This window comes from Camelus bactrianus, chromosome 11 (genome assembly GCF_048773025.1).
Source record: "Camelus bactrianus isolate YW-2024 breed Bactrian camel chromosome 11, ASM4877302v1, whole genome shotgun sequence".
Classification (NCBI taxonomy): domain Eukaryota; kingdom Metazoa; phylum Chordata; class Mammalia; order Artiodactyla; family Camelidae; genus Camelus; species Camelus bactrianus.
The window spans coordinates 80,155,121-80,168,005 of record NC_133549.1 but is presented as its reverse complement, the minus strand read 5'-3'; the positions used below and the strand labels follow the sequence as shown (position 1 = coordinate 80,168,005).

The window sequence follows — 12,885 nt, the reverse complement described above, 5'->3', positions numbered from 1 at the left end:
TGTGGATACTGCCTCTAAACCGTCTTATAAGCTGCCCGAATGGCATACAATGTACTAAAATAATTAAGAATGAATAAATTTGGAATATTTATTACTTTTGTGTGTAACTTATTTACATTAAGTTTATATGATTTTAATTTTGACAATGACTGTGTTTCACAACTGGCTTGCAAAAAACATCCTTGCAAGATTTAACAACTGGCTTCCGTTAGTTAGCCAGTACTGGTGGGCCCCAGAACACCGCTGGAGGCTCCTTGGCTGTGAGCTCGTTAAAAATGCAAGTCATTTTTTCATCTTTATGGAGGAATAATGCCTGGTTAGCCAACTTCATTTTTTACATTCAGCTGTGGGCTACACCCTGGCAATCTGAATTATTAGGGTTCCAAACGTTTGGCATTTCTATGTTAAAATAGTCCAGCATTAGGCTTTGCGAGGACTGAGATCCGGGGTCCCGCTAGAACGTTTGGCTCTCATGCAAAGCCGTCAAGCTCCTCCTTCACACGACTCGTGCAGAAGGAAACCCAGCAATACAGGGGAAGCATGCGTTGTTTCCAGAACCTTATCAGTGAGGTCTGGAGAGATCCGTTTTCAATTGCTGCTATTCTTGCCAATTAATCATCTTTGCTGGGCTTTATTGTGATCAATTTAATTTGCTGTGGGTTGGATGGTGAATTGTACAGTGTGACGCCTCCTAATCGTATTACTGATGTTCATGGCCTGTCATTTCCCAATAAGCTGGCTTGAATTTGTGATCCGAATACAAGCTGGTCATACTTCTTTCACAAAGGCAGGTAAGTCATATAAGAAATTGCTTTTTGGCTTGTATAGTGCTATTTCATGGCGTGTACCACTGCCTGTGAACAGTGCCGTGTGCATAGCCTATTTGTGTTGTAGCTAATAAAGCAATAATAAATTGGCTAGGTTACCTTCAAGTTTTAGGGAATCATTTTAAACCTGTAAGTCAAAATTTAAATTTGATGGAGATGCTTGTAGTGTTCTCTTGCAAACAATAAATAATTCATGTGTGCTCCAGTCTGATCTTTATCATATTTGTTGAATTTCTAATGGCCAGGTAGACTTGGGATGGTGTCTGAGGGGAACTGTCTGTCTTTTGTGCAGTGAATCAATGTTGACCTTCTTCTCACCAATCCTAGCGAGGTTTCTCTTTCTCCCCAGGACTGGTACCCATAGAGCCCGGGATGCTGGCTGGTCCAGGTGGCAGGTGGTCGGGTGGGAGGCGCACCGCTCTCGCTACTTTCCGCCCATTCCCTGTGCGCTGTGGGCAGAACTCTGCCTCACTGGCCCTGAGGTCCTCCCTGAACACACTGATCACATGGAGCAGACGGTCCTTTAGAACCAGACCTGCCTAGCGGAGCAAAGTCAAGTGGAATTTATCCTGGGAATGCAAGGCTGGTTCAACATTTGAAAATCAAGGAATGGGATGTGCCACATTAATAGAATGAAGGGAAAACTCTCCACATAATCATGTCAATTGATGCAGAAAAAAAACATTCTACAAAAACCAACATCCTTCCATGAGAAAAGCACTCAGTAAACTAGGATTAGAAAGGAACTTCTTCAACATGAAAAAGGCCACATATAAAAGCCGGAAATATTCTCAATGAGAAAAAACTGAAAGCTTTCCCTGAAGATAAGGCACAAGACAAGGATGCCAGCTTTCACCAGGGCAATTCAACAGAGTACTGAAGTTCTTTCTAGAGCAATTAGGAAAGGCATCCACATTGAAAAGGAAAAAGGAAAACTGTCTCTATTTGCAGATGACGTGATCTTATGCATACAAAACCCTAAAGAATCCACACACACACACCCCAAACTATTAGCATTAATAAGCAAAATTCAACAAAACTGAATTTTAAAAAGTTGTATTTCTATACAACAGTAATGAACAATCTGAAAAAGACATCAATAAAGCAATGTCACTGACATAGCCTTGAAAAGAATAAAATACCCAGGAATCCATTTTAACAAAGGAAGACAGGGTTTGTACACTGAAAACACACACACACACACACACTATGGAGGGGGAGCTGGCCCTGGGCTCCCTCACTTCAGGGGTGCAGCCACAGCCAGCAGAGGATTGGTGTGGTTGAAGGGACTGCCTCATGTGCTGGCCCCTAAGTCTCGGCCTTGGGTTCTTTTCTCGGAAACTTTCCAATGGGAATTTCACACAGTCTGATCCAGCCTTTCCGGAAGTCCCCCCTTTACCCCCACTTCATTCCTGGAGGGTCTGGGATTGGCTGCAAGGCTTCGGGCGGTGTGCTGGGGAAGGGACAGTGGCTGGCTTCCCCTAGGATGCCTCTACTGTCCATCTCACAAAAGAGACACTTTCTCTGAAGGACCGGGGTAAGAAAAAGCCAGTCTTTAGCCAAGAGTCTGCAATAGCCATTCCAATGGTGGCCATGAAAAGAAGTCATCCCAGTTCAGCGCTAGTGATCTGTGAGCTGCTTTCCAGTGCGTGTTGCAAATGCCTTGGATGTGAGCTGAAGGCCACATGGGAGTAGTAAGCCCAGCACATTTGGAAACAGTGCTAACTCACTGTTGGCCTTTGGGGTCCTGCGATCTTCCCCTCTAAGCTGGAGCCATGCTTCCAGAGGGTTCACTCAGTATGAGTTGGCAACTGATGGCCTCAAAGTTGCATCTGAGGTGGCCTATGGCCAGCACATCTTGGACATAGAGAGAAGAAAGACCCATCCCTTTTTCCAGAGCTCCCAGCATGGCTCTCTAAGAACATTCAAAGGGAGTGACCAGCAGCTGGGACCCTGGAGATCCTGGGTCACATGCGTGGCCTTCAGCTGGGATGTCCTTCCTCCCAGCTGAGATCACTTTTCCAAGGAAACAGCTGTTGGAAAAAGACACTTCTGAATTCAAAAATCTCGAACATTTGCAGTCCCATGGAGCCAGAGCTGGACAGGAGGCACGGGGGCTGTGGGCCAAGTTGGGGCTCTGGGGCCTGGAGCACAGCCAGGGACATGCCCGAGGGCCCTGCCTGAGGGGTGTCCCCCTCCCTGCTCCCTGATGATGGGGGAGTCTTAGGCTGTTTGTGTGGGCATCCTGAGGTTAAGGTCAAAACCCCCAAGACAGCTCCAAGCAAACCACCGGGAAGCAGCAGCCTGTGATTAAGTCTGAAGGAAAACAAAAGCAAAGCTCCCATCCCCGTTTGCTTGGGGAGACTTCAGATTGCATTTCTCTGCGGCTGAGTTTTTTTCCTTCCATGGTCCACTGACTCACTTCTTTTTAAATAGTGACAAGAAGCAACCGAAAATGAACTCAAAAGATCATACTTCTCTCCTCTGATACTCAGCTTATCTTCTGGCACTTTCTCTGCAGGGTTAGCCCAAGGTTAAGGTGGTCATTAGTTCCCAGGAATTGGCTTTCACGAGGATGGACTCCCTAGTCTGGAGCCAGCCCTCTACGTGGCCCATAGCATCTGGGGCAGCTCGGCATTTCCCTGCCTCCCTCAGTGTTAAGTCTGATCATGGGGGTTTTTGGCGGGGGCTGGTACCCTCTCAGGGCACCCTATTGTCCAGGGCGAAAAGAGGCGTGTTGCCCACTTAAAACACTTTACACAGCAGCTCGGCCACAGAAATGCCACGACCCGTGCACCGCCCCGGGTCACGTCAGGCTCCTTGGCCAAGTGCACAGGCTATTTCTGGAAGCTCATCAGCTCTGGGGTGAATGATCTGATTCTCCCTGTAGCCTAGATTGTGGCACAAGCCGATCTCTGGAGTTAGAAGGGAAAGGAAGCGGGAGGTGGCGTCTGCTTCCTGCTGGGTCTGTGGCTGCTTTGTTTCCTGTTCACTTCTTCTCAGCTGAGGAAAAAAAAAAAAAAAAAGTGGGGGAGGGGGTGGGAAGAGGAGGTTTTGGAAGAGAAGTTGAGACTGGAAAATCCTCCAGGCTTGGATTTTGGGGAGGTTTCAGGCTCGCCTGTGATGTGTGAAATGAGTTGGCCGGGAGTCAGAGCTCCGAGAATGTGCTGCGTTGGTCCTTTTGGGGTTCTGCGCTCCATCCCTGCCGGCCTCGGAGTTCTTGGCGAGGCTGGAGACCCAGCTGGAAAACTGCAGGGGCTGGGACATAGGGGAATGGGTGAGCCTGGGCCATAACCATCCTCCCCAGCCTTCTCCCAGGAGGGCAGGAACCCCGTATGGGTGGCCTAGAGGATAAGTATCCCTGTGGAGCAGGAGGAGTGGCTGGGACAGAGGGTCTTTCTGTGGCTGGAAGCAGCCCAGAGGCCACATGAGGGTGAGGGACAGTGGCATATTTTGGTGGGGCTTTACTCTAAGTCTCCCCTGGGAAGCAACCCACGGGGGACAACCCCCCGCAGCCTGACAGAGCATCCCTGACTTGGGGCTTGAGATATCAGCACCCCACTTCATGTCTCCTACCTGCACCTTAACTAACCCCTTGGAGTCTCAACCTCCCTCCCTCTATAGTGGATGGTTAATGGTGCCACTCAGGTGGGATGGTTGAGAGGGTTAGAAAGAATATGTGTAGATTCGGGGGCAATAAGGGGCTGACCCCGAGTAACTTTGGAAAATAGTGTTGCTGACTAGGAACTGTAAGGCTAAAGACAAAAGGAACTGTGCAGAAACACGGTACTCTCGTCGGTAGCTTCCCAAGGGGGTACAGGTTAACAACCCTGCAGCTGCTGTGCTGAATACGGAGACTGAAAAAGTCAGTAAAAGGATGGAGGGTGGTGGGAGCCGCAGCAGGATGGTGCAGTGCAGTCCAGACGCCGGTCAATGAGCTGTCTCACCAGAACATACTTAAACACTGCATGGAAAATCAAAGTCTGTTAAATGACTATGGCTGAGTAACAAATTGCCCCAAAACTTAGGGCATGAAACTACACCTGCTTACATTCTCTGAGGGTCAGGAATTTAGGCAGGGCAGAATTTGTCTCTGCCCTGAAATGTCTGGCGCCCCAGCTCGAAGATTCAAAGGCTGGAAGCCAGAATCATCTGCAGGCTCGTTCACTCTCACATCTGGTGTTTGGCTGGGACCTTTGCCGGGACGTTGGCTGGAACACTTTCATATGGCCTGGGCTTCCTCCCACCGTGGTGGCTGAGTCCAAAGGAGAGCGGAGAGAGAGAGAGAGACAGAGAGAACCAAGGGGAAGTCATATTGTCTTTTATGACCTAGCATCAAAAGTCTCGAAGCATCGCTCTTCTGCATTCCACTGGTGGAAGTAGTTACAAAGTCCACCCTGGTTCAGGAAGAGGGACCCTGCCTCTCCATGGAAGAGTGTCACCTTCGCTTTTTAAGAAGAGCACATGGGATGGGGAATATATTGGTGTGGCCATGTTGGAAAATACCTACATTCTCTCACAGCCCTGCTAATCTTTCTCCCTTTCCCTGAGGTCACTACTGTTCCCTGCAGGGGTGCGATTACCTTTTCTGTGTCTTTGCACTCATTGACAGTATAGGCTTGGTTTAGGGCTTTGGGGGGAAGAGGGTAGCATATTTAGTTTATCTCTAAGTAGAATTCCCTTACATTTTGCTTTTTTTCACTAAACATGAATTATTAGTACATGCGGGTTTCTTTATTGCAGTATAATATTCCATGGCTTGCAATTATTTTGTAATAGATTTAGCTATTTCTTTACTTTGATGGATCTTTGAAACATATCCTTTTTTATATTATGGACAACCCTGTAGTCAATATTTCTCTACCTGCTATTTTAAATGCACATAGCACAAAATGTGATCGTTTTCCAGGAAAGGGAGGTTAAGTAAACTGCTGAGGGAAAGAGCATGCTTTTTTTTTTTTTTTTTTTACGCTTTTAATTGTAATGAGTATTACCAAAATTCCTTTGAGAAAGGCAGGTCACACTGTTACCAGCAGAGTACAAAAGTGTTCATTTTCTCTTGTTCTCACCAGCAACTGTCATTCTTTTTAATTCTTGCTTGCCTTGTGGGTGAAAACAATATACATATATCATGTGTTTTTAATTTGTAGCTTCCTTATTACAGCTAGGTTGAACATCTTCTCACATGTTTATCAGCCATCTGTCCTTCTTTTCCCAGGAATTGCCTGTTCATTTCCTTTACTGAACTATTCCTTTCGCTTTTACTAAAAAGCAGAGAAACGCAGATTGAAACAGTGAGGTTTTTTTTTCTTCAAGCAATGAAATTTAAAAAAAGACGACAAAGATTCTCAACGCTTGTGATGATTGATTCACTGTAGTTTAGAAAAGCCACCCTGTAATTACAAACGTTAACTTATATTTTCTTCCTAAACATTTAAAATTAAAATGCAACCCCAGAACCACATGGAAATATTCTTATTGGTTTTATATGCAGTGAGACAAAAATTGAGTTTTAAAAATAGTGAATAAAAGTTTTCAGCATCATTTATTGACTGAGTCTTTTTTTCTCTCCCAGACTTTTATTTATTTTCTCTCTTAAAAATTCAAATACATGATGTGATCTTCTCTTGGACAAACTTTGTCTTCCATTGATCTATTTACATTTTTGTGCTGCTATCCTTTGTTTTCATAAGACAAGTCTCTGGACTTATTAAGTAAAAAATATACAGGCAATGTGAGCATTATTTTCAGGATATTAGGATTATTTCAATCCATCATCTTTTGGAGCTGTATAGAATGCAGGATCCAGAGGAAATGAGTAGGTGAGATGAGCAGGGGTCTGGGGGGGGTATGGGGAGAAGTGTTTTGGAGGATGTGCGTTCAATTCCTAGGACATCCTGGAGCAGAGAGAGACAACAGGTAGGAAGGCATGCCCGAGTGATTGTGTGGAACGCAATTTGTGCAGGTGGAGAAACAGGAGGGGACGCTGAGTCGTGGGGTGAGAACCAGCCTGCCTCAGGGCTGCAGAGATCTGAGGTGCAGAGAGAAGGCAGCTTGCCTTGGTAGGCATGACCTCGCCAACCCATCCAAATACTGTCCAAAGTATTTATCATTTATTCATTCAATAATTTGACAATTATCTCTAGCATGCTTGTTAATATGCCAGTGTAGTCTAGATGCTAGTGACATAATGGGGGAAATGGATGACGTCTCTCTCTGACCTTTAAGGAGGAGATGGATGAGGAGAGCCATTATGCATATACACCACACAGGACAGAGTCTGAGGGGCATAGATGCGCTTGTGAAAAGTCAAGCAGGGTGGGTAAGAGAGAGATGGAGGGTGAGGAGTGCAGTTTCCCTGAGGATAAGTTCTGTCTCAGCAGAGGCTACAGTGACAGAGGGAGCCACGTGGAGCCCTGGGGGGAGGCGCTCCTGGCAGAAGGAGGGGGCGAATGCAAAGTGCCGAGCAGAATGAGAGTGAGCAGAGAAGGGGGAGACGTGGGGAGGCGACGCGGGACTCAGGAAGGGAGGGCCAAGGGAACTAGTGAGGCCAGGTTGGGACTTCGGAGCAGTGGGGAGGAGGGGAGATTTCTGGTCACCTGCTGCTTCCACAGTTCAAGGTAGGCCCACCTGGATGTTGGGTGATGACAGTACGTACGTGAGCGTGTGTGTGGTTAAGCAAATGTGGTCTGAGTTTGTATGTGTGTGAGTGTGTGTTTGTGTGTGTGTGTGCAGGCATCTGTGTGTTTATGTGTATTTGAGTGTACATGTGCCTGAGTGATGGCGTTTGTGTGCCGGTGTGGATGTACATGTGTTCATACGTGTCTGAGTGTCCATTTAGGTGTGTTGAAGTGTTTGTGAATCTATGTGTGTACAAGTGTTTACCTGTGTGTTTCTGTGCTTTGTTTGAGTCCCTGACAATACACAAGTCAGGAGAGGTCCAGAGGGGCAATGAGATCGTGGTGGGAAGCCTCCCCTGGCGTCCCAGAGGGGTCTCTGAACTCAGCATGGGTCACAGAACAGACCAATGTCACTGATGACATCATAGAATAAAGCCAGGAGCCTGGTGACCACGGGCGCCGAGCAGCCACTCGGGATGGGGCCAGCGGGGAGGGCTTCAGCCCCGCCCCTGCCAACTCTCACCCCACAGCTGGAGTCTGAGCCCCCAGGCACCGGTGTCCAGCCATGAAGCAGCACTTCAAGGACCAAAGGGGAGGACGGTCAGCAATGGACGGGGCTACCCTCAGCCTGGCCAGCCCAGAGTCCACGGAGGAGAGCGTGGAAGTGAGCTGGTCAGGTAGGCGGAGAGGGAGGGTGCGGCTGGTGTGTCCCTGAGAGGGAGGTCCTGGGAGGAGACGGATGCGGTGGGCGCCAGGTGGCCCCTGCTGCTGTTGCCAAAGTGCTTTGTTGGCCAGAAAAAATGGATGGTGGGTGTGACTGAGGCCGCTGTTGTGAGTGCATGAGGTGATTCCAGGAGGTGCAAGGATGAAAATATAAAATGTCAGTCGTTACATATTTTAATGTGCTTTGTGATGTGTTCTGTGATTTCAGCAATGATGTAAAAAGCTCTTTGATATTAAATGAACTACAGTCAGTCTAGGTCATCAGTTTGAAGACCACTATGAAGTGACCATGGGCAGCGCCTAAGGGTCACACCGGCCCTCGGGGTCGAGGGCCCAGCACCAGCTCTGCTCCATCAGTCATTTCAAAGCTCTGTGCCTCAGTTTCCTAATTTGGCAAAATTAATAACAATCCAATTTCTTAGGTTTTTTTTTTATATTACAGAAGTTAAAATATGGCAAGCCTTTAGCACGTATATATAGCGATGGGATCCAATGAGTGTTCGAGGAAAGGGTGAGATGCCTTTGGGGTTAGGCAAGACCCGTCACAAATGCCAGGGGAAGGCAGAGCTGGATGGCCCAGCCAAAGCACTTCCCATGCCTGGTTTTCTAAATGGGCTTTATCGAGCTGTGATTTACACACACAAACCTCACCAACTTTAAGTGTACAGTTTGAAAGATTTTGACATTTGTGTAACCATCACTGTGATCATGATGCAGAATATTTTCATCACCTTCTGAAAGTCCCTTGTGACCCTCTGCAGTCAGATCCCTCCCCCTTAGCTCCTGGTAACCCCTCCTCTGTTCTCTCTACCTGTAGTTTTGCCCTTTCTAGAGATTATCTAAATGGAATCAGGTATTCTATGGCTTCTGTACCCTGACTTCTTCTGTTTAGTGGAATGCACTATAGATTCACCCATGTTTTATACGTAACAGCTGTTCATTCCCTGCTATCAGCGAAGAGGATTGCACTGTATGGACATCCCACAATCTGTATTCACCAGTTGAATCAAAGGTTTGGTCAAGGGCTTGGATATTACATTCATACATTAGTTGAACCTCATCATTAAATCCAAAACTTACAGATACATCTGTTTATATATTTGATTCCTATCATCACCCCAAGAGAAATGTATATTATCCCCCACTTTATGGGGAACCAAGCACAGGGAGGTGCACCCTTTTGGAGTCCTCAGGTGGACCATGGCACTGATCCTTCCAGGGCACTGATGAAAATGTCCTTCCACCTTGCAGGGACCACAGAGAGAGAGGAGCCATCTCCGCAGCTGGGCCCGGCCACTCCCCACAAGGAGGACGTCTACTTTTCGGGCAAGGGCCGGAGAATGCTGAGCTGGAGCAGCTCACTGTTGTCCGAGTCCTCCTCCGAGTACCAGTCCTACTCCCAGGACCAGTCTTGCTACTCCTGCACATACAGCGACAAGGATGCTGCCCAGCAAAACATGTGCGCCTTCTATACCCACGTGAAGACCGTGCAGGGCGTGGCCGTGGCCTGGGAGACCGACAGTGGCTTCGAGCCGGTCAGCAGGCAGCCCCGCATCCACGAAGCCGAGTTTATCAGGAGGCAGAGGCAGAAAGGCTCCTCCTTTGAGATGGCGTCCAACACCGACCTGCGCTGGGAGCTGGAAGCCAGCAGGAACAACACCTGCTCAGAGCCGGACGACATGGAGCTGCTGGCGCCCCTGGAGTGCTGTCTGCAGGAGCTGCGGGACACCCCAGACTGGCTGGTCACCACCAACTACGGGCTGCGGTGCATGGCCTGCTGCCGGGTCTTCCCCACGCTGGAGGAGCTGCTGGAGCATGCCCAGTATGGCATCCAAGAGGGCTTCAGCTGCCAGATCTTTTTCGAGGAGATGCTGGAGAGAAGGCGGGCCCGGGGCCAAATGCAGGAGCAACAACCAGAGGAGGAGGAACAGAGCTGCTCAGACAGTAGCGAACGTCCAAGGTCCCATGTCAAGGTGCTTTCATCAGAGCCACAGACACGGCCGCAGAAGCAGTGAGCTGGGGGTGGTGCGCCCCGCCCTGCCCTCACTTCTGGCACCACAGTGGCTCCTTTCCCAGCCAGCAGGACCAAAGCCATCAGGGCAGGGAGAGAGGCTGAGGGCCGGGAAAGGATGCGAGTGGCATGTAGACCTGGGAGGGCTGTGAGAAGGGACAGGTAAGATGCCATCCCAAAGGGCACAGCATTTCAACCAGAGTCCATTTCAAAGCCAGAATCAAGTGTTTCTGACAGAGGGTGTAAGATCTGAAGCCCACAAGACTGTAGCCACAGGGATTTCTATTTTTGCCAGTGGTTTCAGTAGGTTATGACTCCCGGGAGAGGCAACTGCTAATGAAGCTTCAGCCCTATTTTTTTTTTTTTTTCATTGTTAGGAACCCGTCATATGCCCTAGTTTGATGTCTTATTTTAATGTGATTAAACTTAAATAACTCAATGTTTAAGGCAATGGCTAATTGAATGAATCACGTTATTGGGCTGGACCCATAGGAAATTGACATCTCTGTAGGTTACACACTGGCACAGGCATCCGAGATGGCAGGTGCCCAGAGGTAGAGACGGTGGCTGGCTAAGTTTTTTTGACCTATGAGTTCAGATATGTCAACTCTGGGTTTTAAAATGCTGCTACAAAATCTGTCTTCACCCTCTCAGGGGGCTGCATTCACTCAAGAAAACACACGATGGCTCAATGGGTGCTAAGCAGGCTGATGAAACGTGGACCCCAACCTTGCAGTGAGAGGCAGATAGAACAGGCAATTGCAAAGCAAAGGGAAGAATCACCTAAAGAAGGATTGGGGAGCCCAGTGGAGGGCCCCCAAACTCATGCTGGTTGATGAGGAGGGAAAACTTCCCAAAGAGGTTGAGGCTCCCAGAGGCTTGAAGGACAGAATTAGTGAGAATGGGAGCTTTTGTCAAAGTCAACAGAACTAAGATTGCTTCTAGGAGGGGTGAACAGTGTTAAATGTGGGAGTGAGCTGAAGATACAATATTTTTCCTTTCCTTTGGCATATGGAGGTTGCTGGTGGCTGTGATAAGAGCAGTGTCAGGGGCTGAGGGGGTCAGAGGCCAGACGGGCATGGAGCATAGTGGACATGAGAAAAACCACTGGACACAAGTATTAGACAACTCTGCTGGCAAGTTTGTCTAAAAAGAAAAACAATGATGGCTTAGCTGGACAGAAGGAAATGACAAATAGGCAAAGATGGGGAGAGAGCAAGTTTCTGTGCTGGTGGGAATGATTCAGAAGAGAGGGGGAGCCTGAGAATGCCAGAAAAATGGGGGGGATCTAAGAAGAGGAGTCAAGGAGGTGAGAGGAGACCGGATCTTGACCAGATACGAAGAAACCAGCCCCTGACAAGAGTGCCCTCGTGTTCTCTGCCGTAGGGTAGTTAGGTCAAGTAGATCTCTTTGGTGAACAGGGTCAAGAATGAGTGAGGCAGCATCACTGGTGACAAGGAGTTAAAGAGCTGGAGGCAGGATGCGTTGCATTCAAAGAGATTTAGGAGATGGAAATGACAGATCTTGGCTAGTGTTTGATGAAGGTGGTAAGAGAGGAAGTTGTCCAAAATGACTTCCAAGTTTGTTTGTTTTTTTTAAACCTGAGTGGTTGGTAAATGTTGGTGCCATCTGAAGACAGTGAAACAACAAAGGATGAGATTTGCTGGGACGCCAATGAGCCTTTTGAGGAAGCTCAGTTTGTGACAGAAACTTTCAGAAGGGAGCTAGTTAGAAGGATCTGGGTTTTGGAAGAGTGTTAAATGGGATGGAGATGGATTTGCAGTCATCTCTGTGTGTGTGGTTACCATGGGGCTTTCGTGGCCTTGTGTTAGATTCATTCTCTCTGCTGGTCCCAGTGCAACTTGGAAGCCATGGGATCACTTTAGAATGGATGTCCATCAGGGGAATGATAGCATATCACCATTTTCAAGATGCAGCAGAGTCACAGACTTCCTAAATTCCCCATGAAAAGGGATGGAAGTTCTTTAGGAAGAGAAAAGAGATAGGACAGTGATTCAGACTTTGTCAAGCTCTTCTCAGAAGAGCTATCTGGGGTTGAAGGGAGCTCAGAAGGAAGGGAGAATTCAAAGGCAACACAAGGGGAAGGGAGGCAGCTGAGCCAGAAAGAGCGAGCCCCAGTGATGAGAACATTTCTATTCAGAAATCAGTTGCAAGGGAAGAAAGATGAGGCATGACATCTAAGCTTTGGAATTTCAGCCTTTAAAACACGAGTGTATTTATGTGTTAAAATCACTGATATTCCAAGAGCCAAGCATTGTTCTAAACACCTTAGGAATCTTGAGTCATGTGATGCCCTTCACGATCCAATGTGGTGGGTCCAAGGATGAGTTCTGGTTTCTAGGTGAGGAAGTTAAGACCTTGTCAAGGTCATACAGCTGGTGTACAGCAGAGTCAGGCTTCACACCCAGGCAGCCTCATTCCAGAGCCTACGCTCTAACCATCACACCGAGAAGCAAAATACTCACGTCAAGACAGAGACAAGGTATTTAGGAAAAGCAAACATGTCAGCTGCACAGGTTGTATTTTCTTTAAATTAAGCAGAAGCAGCTGGAGATCGGGGGAAGGATGACGGGCGTTCAGGACAAATGAAAGATGACAAGAACTTTGGGTAAGCACGCTTTTCATGTAGAGGATAACTATAGCTGATCTGGATGGAATAAAGAAGGGATGAAATTGTTCTTAA

General features: G+C 47.8%; 1 protein-coding gene across 1 annotated transcript in view; it reads left to right on the top strand.

Annotated features, from left to right (window-relative positions):
• The window catches only part of TMEM273 (transmembrane protein 273), a 55,409-nt gene extending 42,524 nt beyond the window's left edge, over positions 1 to 12,885 (top strand). Inside the window, exon 2 of the mRNA XM_074374371.1 lies at positions 9,422 to 12,885. Coding sequence (XP_074230472.1) covers positions 9,422 to 10,185 — 764 coding nt within the window. The 3' untranslated portion in view covers positions 10,186 to 12,885. The remainder of the gene's footprint in view (positions 1 to 9,421) is intronic.